General features: G+C 45.3%; 1 protein-coding gene across 1 annotated transcript in view; it reads left to right on the forward strand.

Annotated features, from left to right (window-relative positions):
• LOC115089383 (sodium-coupled monocarboxylate transporter 1-like) overlaps window positions 1-13,440 on the forward strand; it is a 127,266-nt gene that overhangs the window by 65,219 nt on the left and 48,607 nt on the right. The window contains 1 exon segment of the mRNA XM_029597475.1: window positions 7,789-7,918. Coding sequence (XP_029453335.1) covers window positions 7,789-7,918 — 130 coding nt within the window.

Consider the following 13,440-nt stretch of genomic DNA (forward strand, 5'->3'; position numbering starts at 1 on the left):
TCACAGAGGGGAAGAAAAGCAAACATAAGTGAGCATGACTGAATGTATGAGGCAGTGAGGGTATGTATGTCAGCATGTGTGAGTGTTAAGAGTGCAAGAGTGTCAGTGAGCATGTGTGCAAGGGAGAGAATGACAGCATGTGTGAGTGTGCATAGGTCTGAGCATGTGTATGAGCGTGATTGGACGGATGAGTCAGAGTTTGTGTGCCACTGAATATGTGTGAGTGAGACAGGGCGAGTGTGTCAGTGAGCATGTGTGTGAGGGAGAGTGAATGAGTCAGCATGTGGTGAAAGCATGCATAAGGCCGTGAGTGAGAGCATGTGTGTCAATAAGCATCTGTGTCAGAGTAAGCAAGCACATCAGTGAGAGAGGGAGACTGTGTGTATGCATGAGTGAGCATATGATGGTGATGTGTGCTAGAGAACAACTAATTCATGACCATCTCAAGGTGACTGGAATTAAAAGTTCCCAGGTATGGAGAACCGAGGATTTTTTTCTATCCTTATTAGTTTTAATTATTGAATATTATTTGAAGTCTGCTGTTTTTGGAATATTTTATTGGTGTTAGGGAAATTTTCAAAAATTTGTATATGAGTTAAATTACTGGAGGTTCTATTTATCAGCAGTTTTGAAATATATATTTTTAGTATGATTTTCCTATTGTGATTCATGTTTTATAGTTCTTGATTTTATTGTTTGATGTTTTATGAGGAATGATGGTATTTTCTGTTTTTCCATTGCTGCATTACATACAGTCTAACTTGTGATTTCCAGTTCAGTTTGTCTGTGCATTTCTGTGTATATTTTATGGTCCCTTTTATTCTGTATTTGGTGACTCACCAAATTGTATGTGTAATTGGGTACCCATGGGCCAGTACGGAGAAAAATCCCCCGGGCTACTATTTTCCCACAATTCGCCCTTGGATGAACCCCCAAAAAACTGAATTAATTTGGCTGAGCCAAAGCCCACCAAAATCTATTCCACCAGGTAGTGGCCTCAGAAATTGCCAGCTAATCCCAGCAAATCAAGTGAGAGATCTTGGAGTTAAAATTGATGAAAATTTAATGATGAAGACTCACATCAGCAAACTAATCAAATCCGGTTTCTACAAGCTGCGAATCCTGAGCAGACAGAAACCTCCACTAAACAATCTCTAATATTCTCAAACCTTGACTATTTTAATTCCCTACTGCTGGATCTCCCGACTAGTCACTTAAAACCTCTGCAACTACTGCCAAATGCTGCGGCTAGACTATTGTCTGGCACATGATAATATGACCACATCACCCCTACTCTGATCATCCTGTATTGGCTCCCCATACAGTCAAGAATAATTTACAATGTACTTACAATAATATTCAATAACATTAATCAGAACAACGATCTAATGGGAATAACATTTAAATCACATATTCTCCCATGAATGCTTAGATTGCAAAACAAAGGCCTCCTAGAATCTTGAACATAAGAAACTCTCATTTAACACAAAGAAGAGAGAGAGCAATATCAGTCGCTGGCCCAAAACTATGGAAATCCATGCCAGAGGACCTACAAACAATAACAGACATTAAAAAATTTAAGAGCAAGTTGAAAATCTGGCTATTCAATAATGCCTACTGTTTGACAGAAACCTCCAATTCACCTTGAGCCAGTTATCCAAAACATGTCCTGAACAATACCCCCTATAATCCTAACCCCACTTCAACCCTTTTTTGCTACCTTATATTGTATCTGCCTTGAAGGGCACCCTTTGAAAAGCACCCTTGCCTCTAAACTCTTACCTAGTTTACTACCTGTATGTATGTATGCCTCCCACTGTATTTCTTCATTTATTTATGAGCGTCAAACCTGTACACCGTTATGAACTAGTGATTCTCACATGGAATGATGGTATATAAAACACTTAAATAAATAAAATAAATAAATACCATAGACCTAATACCATAAGGGTTCCAAGTCTTTCTTGCAGAGTTCTCTGGTTGGCAGCACAGCAATGCATGTAAATATAATATACAAGTTATAAGTGATTTTTTACCTAAGAATGTCCTTTTTCATGAAAAATCTGGTATTATAAATACATCATTTTTAACTGTGAGTGGGGAGGGTGTGCCCGGAAAGGTGCTGACAAGCAGTGGTTGGACTGGGGACCCACGATTGCAGGGTTCTGAAGAGAGCCCTGGTGCGTGGCCCCCAGCCCAGGACTGACGCTGCAATGACTGGAATAAATAAAGTTGAGAGGGGGAAAAAAGATTTCCGGGGAGTTGTGAACGAAGACTCCTGGCGCCAGAATCTCCGTACAGGTTCCGACTGAGCTGGAAGCCCAAAGGAGCCGAAGGAAACCGCTGGGTCATAATAAAACTCAAAGTCCCCTCCATTGAACAGACTCTCCCAGCTCATGATGATGTGTGCTTTGTTCGGGGTGAGGGCGTATTTTTTCACTTGACCATAGGTGCCACATGGCCTGGCCACACCTCTGTTTAGGCGAATGGATGTTTGCAGGCATATCTGTCTATGGAGTGGTGGGTGCTACTGAAGCCTCTGTAGAGATTCTTCCGCCTGCAAGCTTCAAGCACCTCTTTTTCTTCTTACTGAATATCTTCTGAATAAGTGCTTTTACAACAGTTGTGGCTTGTTTTGGGTTTTTTTTGCTCACTATTTCACCCTCTAGAGGCCAAAAAGGGAATTTTGGTGAATCGAACCCAGCTTGATCTTTATCACCTGCCTCCTCTCCCAAGACAAACACATTTTAGTTTCTAATAGCAATAAAACCCTTCTGGAGAGGACGTTTCCTGGCAGTTGGTGCCCTGTCTAAATTAAACTCCTCTAGACAAGGTATTAACAGTAAAAAGGCCTGACCCTCATGAATTATTGCTAAATATTAATGAGTAAGGAAAGAGGCCAAAACACACAACTGCCAAAGTCTTTGGTTAGTTAAGAACATTCTTTCCTCGTTTGTTCTTCCAGAGGTCATTGTGTAATAACAACATCATGAGTGCTGTGCGACAGCTTAGGCTATGTGGCAACTTCATGGTAAGACTAGTCTTACTGAATGTTCTTTTTATTTAAAATATTTGCAGGTCACTGGAAGTCACTGGAAGTCAGGATTTTATGATAAGTAACCTCAACCCCAGTAACTTGTTGCCTATGTAATTGCTTTTAAACAGTCATGGATCCAATGATTTCAAATATATCACTCCCACTATTTCACTGCCATATACTCTGTACCATATATAGGGTCGGATTTACTAAGGCTTTTCTCTCATTCTGTGTCTATGGGAAAATGCTTAATAAATGAGGCCCATAGATAGTAAGGCATCGTAAAATTCTTCCAGGATGAAACACACTTTCTATGTACCCCAATAATTTCTTTTTTGGGCGGGGTCATGGGAGGCTATGGTGAGTATTTTTTGTCTGGTGAGGGCACACACTTCTACTCTATCCTAGTGCAATTGTCTCACTCTTATCCTCCACAACCCACCCCTCTCCCACTTAGGAACAGTTCTCTCTAGACTCTCCCTGAAGTTCTCTTTCTCCTCTCTACCTTCCCTCACTTTCCCCTTCTTCTCCTCCAACAGTATATCCCAGTCTGCACCATCCCTCAGCCACCTCACTCTCTTCCCAGGTGTAGATGGGAGCTAAAGATACCTCTACCCCTCCTACCAGTTACAGTCCTCTTTCTCTTCTTCCAGTCACCCCAGCAGCTATTTCCCACACCTCCACTCTACTTTTCCCCACTTCCACTCTCTCTTCTCCTCTCTCCCCAATCCCCACTCTTCCTCAGTTGTCTTACCTCCCAGGTCAGAATGGGAACCAAAGATATCTCATATACCTTTTCCTCCATATGCACACACCAATGCTCCTGCCTCCTGCTTTCAATGACACCATTTTCTACTCCTGGGTAGCGCTGTAGCCAGGCAATGCGATGCCTATGGCAAAGTGAAACTGCGTCCTTACCCATTGCACAACTCATGACACCACAAGATGGGAAACTGTTACATGTTTGTACAGGAAAGTCCACGACCAATTCAAGGGTATTACACGCCCAGAAAGACCTTACAGCCTTGCACAACCAACCCCATAACACTCTCCTCACCCATAAATAACAATTAAGAATTTATAATAACAGATGTTACATGAAAAAGGAATTTCAAAGCAAAGTTTTCTGAGGTAAAAATATCACTTACAATAGGTATATTATATTTACACACATTGCTGTGGTGCCAACCAGAAAACCCTGCAAGAAAGCAAGATACACTTGGAACACATATGGTATTAGGCCTACTGTAATGACTCTTGGGCATGGGCATGAATTTCAAAGAGCCACAAGAAAACAAAATTACAAGGCAAAAAAGTTTCTATATCAAATCAACACTAACTACCAGCACTCAAACAGCAACAACTTTACTTATGAAAGTTAACACTGCAAACATTACACCTAAAACAGTAACACACCCACTATTAGGAAAACAGAACAAGCCCAGCTGCTACAGATCCCTATAGAAACTGCACACTGTTGCGTCCGTCGGTCACAGATGGCTGCGACCGCCATGCCTTACCTCTTTTTGTCCCCTTTCTCTCTCTTTGGGCAAGATGGCTGTCTCCAGGGCCGGGTGCCGTGGGCCTTGGCGTTCTCAGACCAGCATGGGCGTCCCCATCTGCCATGCTCACTCCTGTGGCCTCCTAGGGCGCGAGCGCGCACATGTCTGATGCTCAAATACACGTCATGGCGGGAACCTCGGAAGCGGCCCCACCTCATGACGTCAGTACCTCCGGGTATAACCAGCCTTCGCTTCCACTACCAAATCAAGTTAGCAAAGACTTCACTTCACTACTCTGCCTGCTCTAAGCTGCACGCTTAGATGCTTCCTTTAACTAAGGGCCTCGCTCCAGCAGAAGCTCTAGACACCCGCTCCTTGGGGGTCTCTCGCTTCCAACTTCCCTTCGGGGTTCCTCACTAACTTAGACAACTGCTCCTCGGGGGTCTTTTCTCTTATTCTTTCCAGGATATTGGACCATTGGGTACTCGCTCCTCGAGGGCCTATCTACTTCATATTCTGCACCACGGACATTCGGTCCCACCATTCCACCATCAGGAAGACACCTTCACTCTGTGAGTACCTCTACGAACCAGCGCTCCAACTCCACCTACCAGCCGCGGCGTTACACGCACTGCGGGCTCCTGCCTATCGTGAACATCTGGGTGAGACTATACTTCTGAGCCTGTTGAGCATATTGGCACCTCGTGGATCAGTGCCTTACCTTCCTGCATTACCATCTATACAGCAGTACAATAAAGACTCTATCCATTCTGTGTCTGCTAACTGTGTCAGCCTATCACAGTGGTTCCCCACGGGGCTCCTCCCCATGGGCGGAGTCATCTTCATTGTGACCAAGGGTCTACAATGCCTCAAACACAACACACACTATTGAAATACCTCACTTCAGTCACACATGCAAAACAGAGATGCACCCTCAAATGCAGAATAAAGAGACCATGGGCCAGATTTTCAAAAGCATTTACTCGAGCAAAACTGGTTTTTGCTCGAGTAAATACACTTTACTCAAGTAAGTGGGCTTTTCAAAATTGCTACAATATATGCCATTGAATTGTCCATAGGATTTACTCAAGTAAGTGCACTTTACTCGAGTAAATAGCTTTTGAAAATTGCTACGATAGTATGTCACATTTACATGCGTAAATCCTTTGAAAATTACCCCCCATAAGTATAAACAGAAATGTGCAGACAAAACTGAACTGGAAACCTCACCAAGCCAAATTCTGTATGCACTGCAACAATAGAAAAACAGAAGCATTTCCATTCCTTATAAAACAATAGAATTATTAAAACTATATCAATAAAAAAATAATTCAAAACTAATGAATAGAATAACATTCAATAATTAAAAACTCATATAAAAATTTTCCAAACTCCAATAAAATATTTCAAAACAGACACATCAAAAAGCATTCAACAATTAAAACTAAGAGGGATTTTAAAAAATCCCCTTGTTTTCCATACCTGGGAACTTTTGATGTCCAGTTGCCCTAAAATTGTCATTGATTAGCAGGCAGAGAGGAAGGGGGATTGTTGTGCATACATATTCTCCCTCGCATACACACACATGTACTCACATACATTAGGGTTGTGCATTTGTTTCAAATGAATTTTAAAAACGAGACGAATAAGGGCAATTCATTTCATTTGGGGGGCTCTGAAATGAATCGGGGGCCCCTCCCGAATAAAACAAACCTTATTCATTGCATTCATTTGAAATTAATGCATCGGGCCTAAGTCTATGCTCAAAGCCAGGGCCTCACCTAAAGCGCAGAGTCCCCAAGTAGGGGCAACAGCGTGCGCCCTAGCACGACACCGGATGCCGGGTCCTGACACCAGTTCTTCGACTCGGACCTGGCCCGATGCCACAACCTGACCTAGAGGTCAGATTCTGATGCCTGGGCCTAGGCCAGGGCACAGAGCTAAGCCCGATTCTGCAACCTGGCCCGGAGGTCAGGTCCAGTTCGGACTCAGGCCAGATACCATGACCCAACCCAAAGGCTGGGTCCCGATGTCTGGACCTCGGAGCCTGGACCCAGGCCCAATGCCCTAACCTAGCCTAGACGTTGGGTCCTGATGCTGGGGCCTCAGCCTGAACCCAGGCCCAACACTACGACATGGCCCAGAGGCTGGGTCCCAACACCAGGGCCTGGCCTGGAAGCTGGATCCCAATGCCTGGGTCTCTGCCTTGGGTCAGACCTAGGCCCAGAGCCCAGGCCTCATGCTGCTCCCTCGTCATCTTCTTTCTTCTGATGCCATCCACTGGGGTTGTGCTGAGGTTAATGTACGAATGGTGCCGTCCAGTGGGCCGAATGCACCAGAGTTAATTAACCTCGGCACAACTCCAGCAAATGGAGACCTGGGCTCTGAGCCTGACCCGAGCCCAAGGCCCTGGCGTCAGGATCCGACCTCTGGGCCGGGGCCTCAGCCTGGACATGGCTGTTTTACGGGGTTTTTTTTATTGCTTGATTCGTTTTTTTCTCATGAATTAAATGAATCAAGCAATCCACAAACCGAATTTTGTGGAAAACGTCTGAAAAAAACTGAAATTAAAAATGAATATTTTTCCCCTTCACATCCCTATACATACATGCTCTTGCTCACTCTCACATACACATACACACATGTTCTCTCTCACTGTCAGATACACACATCCTCTGTCTTTCTCTCCCATACACATACCCATACACTCTTTCTCCCATACACATATCCATACGCTCTATCTCTCTAACACATACACATATGCTCTCTCACTCTCTCCTCCACATATATGCTCTCTCACTCTTTCACACACATGCACACATTCTCGAGGACCGGAGTTGGCCTGCTATATACTATATTCCAAGCATGGGGCAAGATGGGGAGCTGAGAACAACACACAGCAGTGGTCTCTGTGCTATTTGTAACTGGAGGCAAGAAAATCTACAGAGCAAAGACAGAAATATTGACATATCCAAGGGGATTTTTTTTTTCAGTGCACTCAGTATATCAGTACCATGAATAGTGCCTATTATTATCATATAATTGTCCCTATCATAATTTTACTTGATTTGAATGAAAGAGTCATTTTCCTTGGATACCATCCATGCTGCTAATGCAGATTTAAACTTGTATGTGCACAATGTGAAGTGTAATTTGTCTTAAAGCCCCATGAAAGGAGCTGTAGTTGAATCCTTTGTATATATAGTATTAATATATATATAACTGCTTTTTGTTTACTTGTTCCTACAGGTCACTCTATGTAAATCTTGTGGGACAGTGGGTGATCCTTACCTGTGCAGTGCTGAGTGGATTGTGCCTGTACTCTGTATACCGTGACTGTGATCCACTGACATCAAAGACAGTGTCTCAGCAGGACCAGGTTTGAGAGTAAAAATAAGCTTGATTTAGTTGTTATAAGACTTACTGACATCACTTGTGTATGAGAAAGCTTAAGTTATACTAGACCATTTTTTATACAATGTGTTATATCTTCTAGAGGTTTTCCAACCTGTATCCTTGCTTTTATGTTGCTGAGAAGATGAATTGGATGGTCTATGATTTTCACCAAATTATTTATTTATATTTAGCAGAAGCCTGTTTGTCTGAAGACATTCTGGGCAGTATACCTAGTAACATCAGCAATTGGAGACAATAATAAAAGAAATGAAAAAAACAAAATAAACAATAAACTACATCATAAAACACTTAAAGCCACAGGAGCAAAAGAATGCGCCATAAATGGATGTACTCTCAGTACCTTACTGAAGTAGAGTTTACACTGAGATTTATATTTGTATTTAGCTCACACCATTTCATTGGTGGCTCAAGGGAAGTTACGTTCAGGTGTGATAAGTATGTTTCCTGTCTCCAGAGGACTCATAATTTGTACAGAAGGCAATAAATGGTGAAATAGCTTGTTCAAGGTCACAAGGAACAGCAGAAGGATTTGAACCCTGCTTTCCCTGGTTGTCAGCCTGCTGCTCTAATCACTAGGTCAGTGGTTCTCAACTGGTGTGTTGCGACACACCAGTGTGCCGCCAAGCACCAGCAGGTGTGTTGTGCACCTCCTGGTCTCCTGCTGCTCTTCCCTCCCTCTCTCCTCCACCCAGCGAGATGCACCCAATTCTTCGTTGAACACTGCTGCCGTTCCTCCCCAGGCCATCAGCACATTCAAGCCCGGAGGGGAACGGCAGCCCTGTTCATGGAAGCCAGCAGCAGCAACGCGGCCTTTTCTTCTTCCCGCCAATGCGGCCTGGAAGAGGAAGTGATGTTGTTCAGCAGGCGCATGGGAAGAAGAAAGGGCCATGCTGCTGTTGCCGCTGCAGAGATTGTGTCCCAAGGCTCCCGCCACCTCCCGCGATCATAAGAGCACTTCTGTCTCCTTTCTGAGACAGTCCTTCACTGCCGCAGACCCAGGGCAGCTAATCGCCAGATTTCCCAAACAGCCGCACGGCAAGAAATCCCTGCGGCCCTCATTATCAGCTGACTGCTCTGCACCGCGATGATCGTAGCACAGGAAACAGCCGAATGCTGCCTTCTTACCGCTGCGGGGCCAGGGGGAGTCATTCCTGCTGCGGGTCCCAGCCTGTCACGACTCTGCTTAAATAGCTCAACACCAGCTGCGCTTCTCAATCGCCCAGTGCAGATCCAAGATGCTCGTGCTGTAGATGCCATGTGTATTGGGTGTGGGGCCAACAGGCTTGCTGATGCATTATCTATGACGAGTAACTTAGTAGTTTTGTGGATTTTCCTTGTTTTTGTCGACTATGGTGACTGAGTGAGACAGAGTGTGCCAGCATGTGTGTGTGTGTGTGAGAAAATGTGTGTGATTGAGACTGTGTGTAAGTAAAAGAGGAGAAAGCATGGGTGACAGAGAGACTGATTAGGGAGGTGACTGTTGTGCATGACAGCGCAAGACACTGGTCAGTAGGAATGTGCATCGTTTTTTGACGGATGAAAATATCGTATGATATTTTCTAATCCGTCATGTATCAGGGGTCCCCGAAAATGATAGGAAAACCCCACAAAATTTTCATGTGCTTTTCTTATCGTTTATTTTCGTAGGGAGAAAGGGCACACAGAAAAAAAAACCCCAAACCCACCTCGACCCTTTAGATCTAATTATTTACCCCACCCTCCTGATCCCCCCAAAATTTGCCTAAAGTCCCTGGTGGTCCAGCAGGGGTCCCGGGAGCCATGTCTCCCCTCTCAGGCCGTCAACTGCCACTAATCAAAATGGTGCCAATGGCCCTTTGCCCTTACCATGTGACAGGGGCTATCAGTGCCATTGGCCAGCCTCCCGGGACCCCTGCTGGACCACCAGGGACTTTAGGCAAGTTTTTGGGGGGCAGGAGGGTGGGGGAATTGTAAATAATTAGATCTAAAGGGTTGGGGTGGAGGGGTTTTTTTCGGCTCGGGACAGCCAAAAAAAAAAAAAATGTCCGGACCACAGGAAACGAAATTTCCTGTAGGTCCACAATACCGAAACCAGAATCGATTCCGGCACCCGATTCCCATCTCTACTGGTCAGAGAGGTGACTGGTATGTGACAGAGCAAGAGACTTGTCAGGCAGGTGCCTGGTGTGTACGAGAGCAAGACATAGGTCAGGGAGATAACTGGTGTGTGTGTATGTGAGAGAGATTGGTGTATGTGAGAGAAAAATTGTCAGAGAGGTGACTGGTGTGTATGTGAGAGAAAAAGAGATTGGTCAGGTAGGTGACCGGTGTATGTGTGTGTGTGAGAGAGAGAAAGATTGGTCAGGGAAGTGACTCGTGTGTGTGTGTGAGAGAGAAAGATTGGACAGGGAGGTGACTGGTGTATATGTGTGTGTGAGAGACAGACTGGTTAGGGAGATGACTGGTGTGTGTGAAAAATAGAGGGAGACTGGTTGGGGAGATGACTGGTGTATGACACAGAAAGTGTGTGTGTGTGGGACAGACTAGTCATGAGCCCTAAGGAAGAGGAGTATGAGGACAGAGCTTCAGCAGCCATTGCTCTTTCTGGTTTGTGCTATTGGCCTAAAGGGAAAGGAATAGGAGAGTTGCTGGAAAGGGTAAGTGAAGGTGGCTTTTTAAATTTATCTTCCTTGATTGACTGCATTTTAATTATTGGGTATTATTATATGAAGTGTCTGCTGTTTGAAATATTTTACTGGTGTTTGGAGAATTTTTAATAATTTTGTAAGTTTTTAATGATTGGATGTTATTCCATTTATCAGTTGTTTTGAAACATTTATTAGATTTATTTTAGTTTTAGAATTATTATTTTATATTTCTTGAGGAATGTATAAATAGAAATATATAGACAAAAACTGAACTGGAAACAGCAAGAAGCCTGATTGAGTGTATGCAGTGCAACAATGGAAAAAAAACATTAACTTAATGGTCACTTTATTCTGTATTTGGTGAGGGACTGTCTATGTTTTGAGTGTGTGACCTAAGTAAGGGTATTCTGCAAGCTTGTAGTTTCTGTGTAGGGAAGTATAGCAGCTTGGCTTGTTCTGTTTTCCTAATAGGAAGTGTATTGTTGTTTAGGGTTAAATGTTTGTAGCATTGCCTTTGTTTGAGTGCATTCCATAATTGTTGCATTTGTGCCTGTTCTCACCCTCGCTCCACCCTCTCTACCTTTGTGGCGACTCCCTTTGGGTCTGACAGACAGATGCTGCCACGGCTTCTCCTCGTAGCTTCTCCCCGGAATCCCCGGGCTGGCCTGATGCTGCAGATCCGCCATGTTCCTGATGACGTAAGGGCACGCGCTCCAGAGTATGTATGTACCGGCAAGGGCGCGAACCGTAGTGACGTCCTCCGCTTCCAACTTAAAAGGTCTTTGCTTGCAACTACGAATTGAGTTAGCAAGGGGAATTCTTTCTCCGCTGCTCTGCCTCCACAAACTTACCAAGGGGTACCTGCTCCTCGGGGCCCACTCTCTCTTCTTGATTTCAGATTGCTAAGACGGGATCCGGTACTCGCTCCTCAAGGGCCTATGTCCCTGAATGCTCAGAAGACTCCTTACTAGAGATGTGAATCGGAACCAGAATCGGTTCGGATTTCAATTCCAATTCACATCTCTATAGATGTGAATCGGAACCAGAATCGGTTCGGATTTCAGTTCCGATTCACATCTCTACTCCTTACTGCCTGGAAGCGATCTCAGACATGAACACTGTGAGTTCTATTACAGATAGGAACCGGTACTCGCTCCACGAGGGCCTATGTTCCTAATCTCTGAAGACTCTCTTCTGTCTAAGACGTTATCGCAGGTACAGAGATCGTGAGTTATTATTGCAGATTGCAGATAGGAACCGGTACTCGCTCCACGGGGGCCCATGTTCCTAAAACCCTTCAAAAACTCTCTTCTATCTCAGAAGCTGTTGCATACCTATATCTTGTGAATTACTATTACAGATTGTAGATAGGAACCGGTACTCGCTCCACGAGGGCCTATGTTCCTAAAACCCTCCAAAGACTCTCTTCTATTCCAGAAGCCATCTCATACAGAGATATTGTGAGTTCTTATTCCAGACTGCATATAGGAACCAGTATTCGCCTATGGCTCCTGTTCATGAATATACTGAAGACTCTCTGTTGCATAGAAGCCATTACAGATATATACAATTGTGAGTGTATCATCTACTACTGGTTATGTATCCAGCATACATAACCAGTAGTAATAAATGTCTACTCATTATCTATAGTCTCTGTCTACAGCTCAGCAACCCAGAGATCGCAGTTTCAGTATCTGAGGGACTTCAGCCCTGCCGGGCACATCAGCTCACTACTGCCACCTCTGGTGGTTCTACTTCCTGTCTAATAAGGAACTATCTGTGTTTGTCTCCATAAGGAGACAAACACAGTAGTGGCAGTAGTAGTAGTAGTGACAGTAGTGGCAGTAGTGACAGTAGTGGCAGTAGTGGCAGTAGTGAGCTGATGTGCCCTGCCGGGCACATCAGCTCACTACTGCCACCTCTGGTGGTTCTACTTCCTGTCTAATAAGGAACTATCTGTGTTTGTCTCCATATTCCAGCCACCCTCTCAGGATATCCTCCTGGGGGCACTGTCATCTGCCATTGGCCCAAGGATTCACCAATTTACATTAAGGGGCAGATTTTAAATACTTGCGCGATCGCGTACTTTTGTTCGCGCACCAGGTGCGAACAAAAGTACGCTGGATTTTATAAGATATGCGCGTAGCCGCGCGTATCTTATAAAATCCGGGGTCGGCGCGCGGAAGGGGGTGCACATTTGTGCAACCTGCGCGCGCCGAGCCCAGCGCGCACTACCTGTTCCCTCCGAGGCCGCTCCGATTTCGGAGCGGCCTCGGAGGGAACTTTCCTTCGCCCTCCCCCCACCTTCCTCTCCCTTCCCCTACCTAACCCCTCCCCTAACTTTGCTCGCGTCGCCGGCAGCCCCGCTCCATCCTCCGGTCCCGGGGGCTGGTCCGGAGGCCTCGACCATGCCCCCGGGCCGGCGCCACGCCCCCGGGCCCGCCCCCAGAACGCCGCATCGTTTCGGGAACACCCCGGACACGCCCCCTCCCGCCCCTTTTCGAAAGCCCCAGGACTTACGAGCGTCCCGGGGCTTTACGCGCGCCAGCGGCCTATGCAAAATAGGAGAGCCGGCGCGCGTGGGCCTAAGTGTTTATTCCTTACACTACTAGAACGGTAACATACAGACTGCCACTCTGTGGGAGCCAACCCACAACAGATCATTAACTCCACCTACAGAGTATTACAAATTGCTAGCTCCTCCCCTTGGGGAAGCAGATCCATAACAGCTTGCTATTTCTACCTTCGGGAGGAGCCGATCGCTAACAGATTGCTAACTCCGCAGTCTAATCCATAACAGATTGCTAACTCCGCCCTCCTGGCGGGGTGATCTATAACAGATTGCTAACTCCTCCCC

Source organism: Rhinatrema bivittatum, chromosome 4 (genome assembly GCF_901001135.1).
Source record: "Rhinatrema bivittatum chromosome 4, aRhiBiv1.1, whole genome shotgun sequence".
NCBI lineage: Eukaryota > Metazoa > Chordata > Amphibia > Gymnophiona > Rhinatrematidae > Rhinatrema > Rhinatrema bivittatum.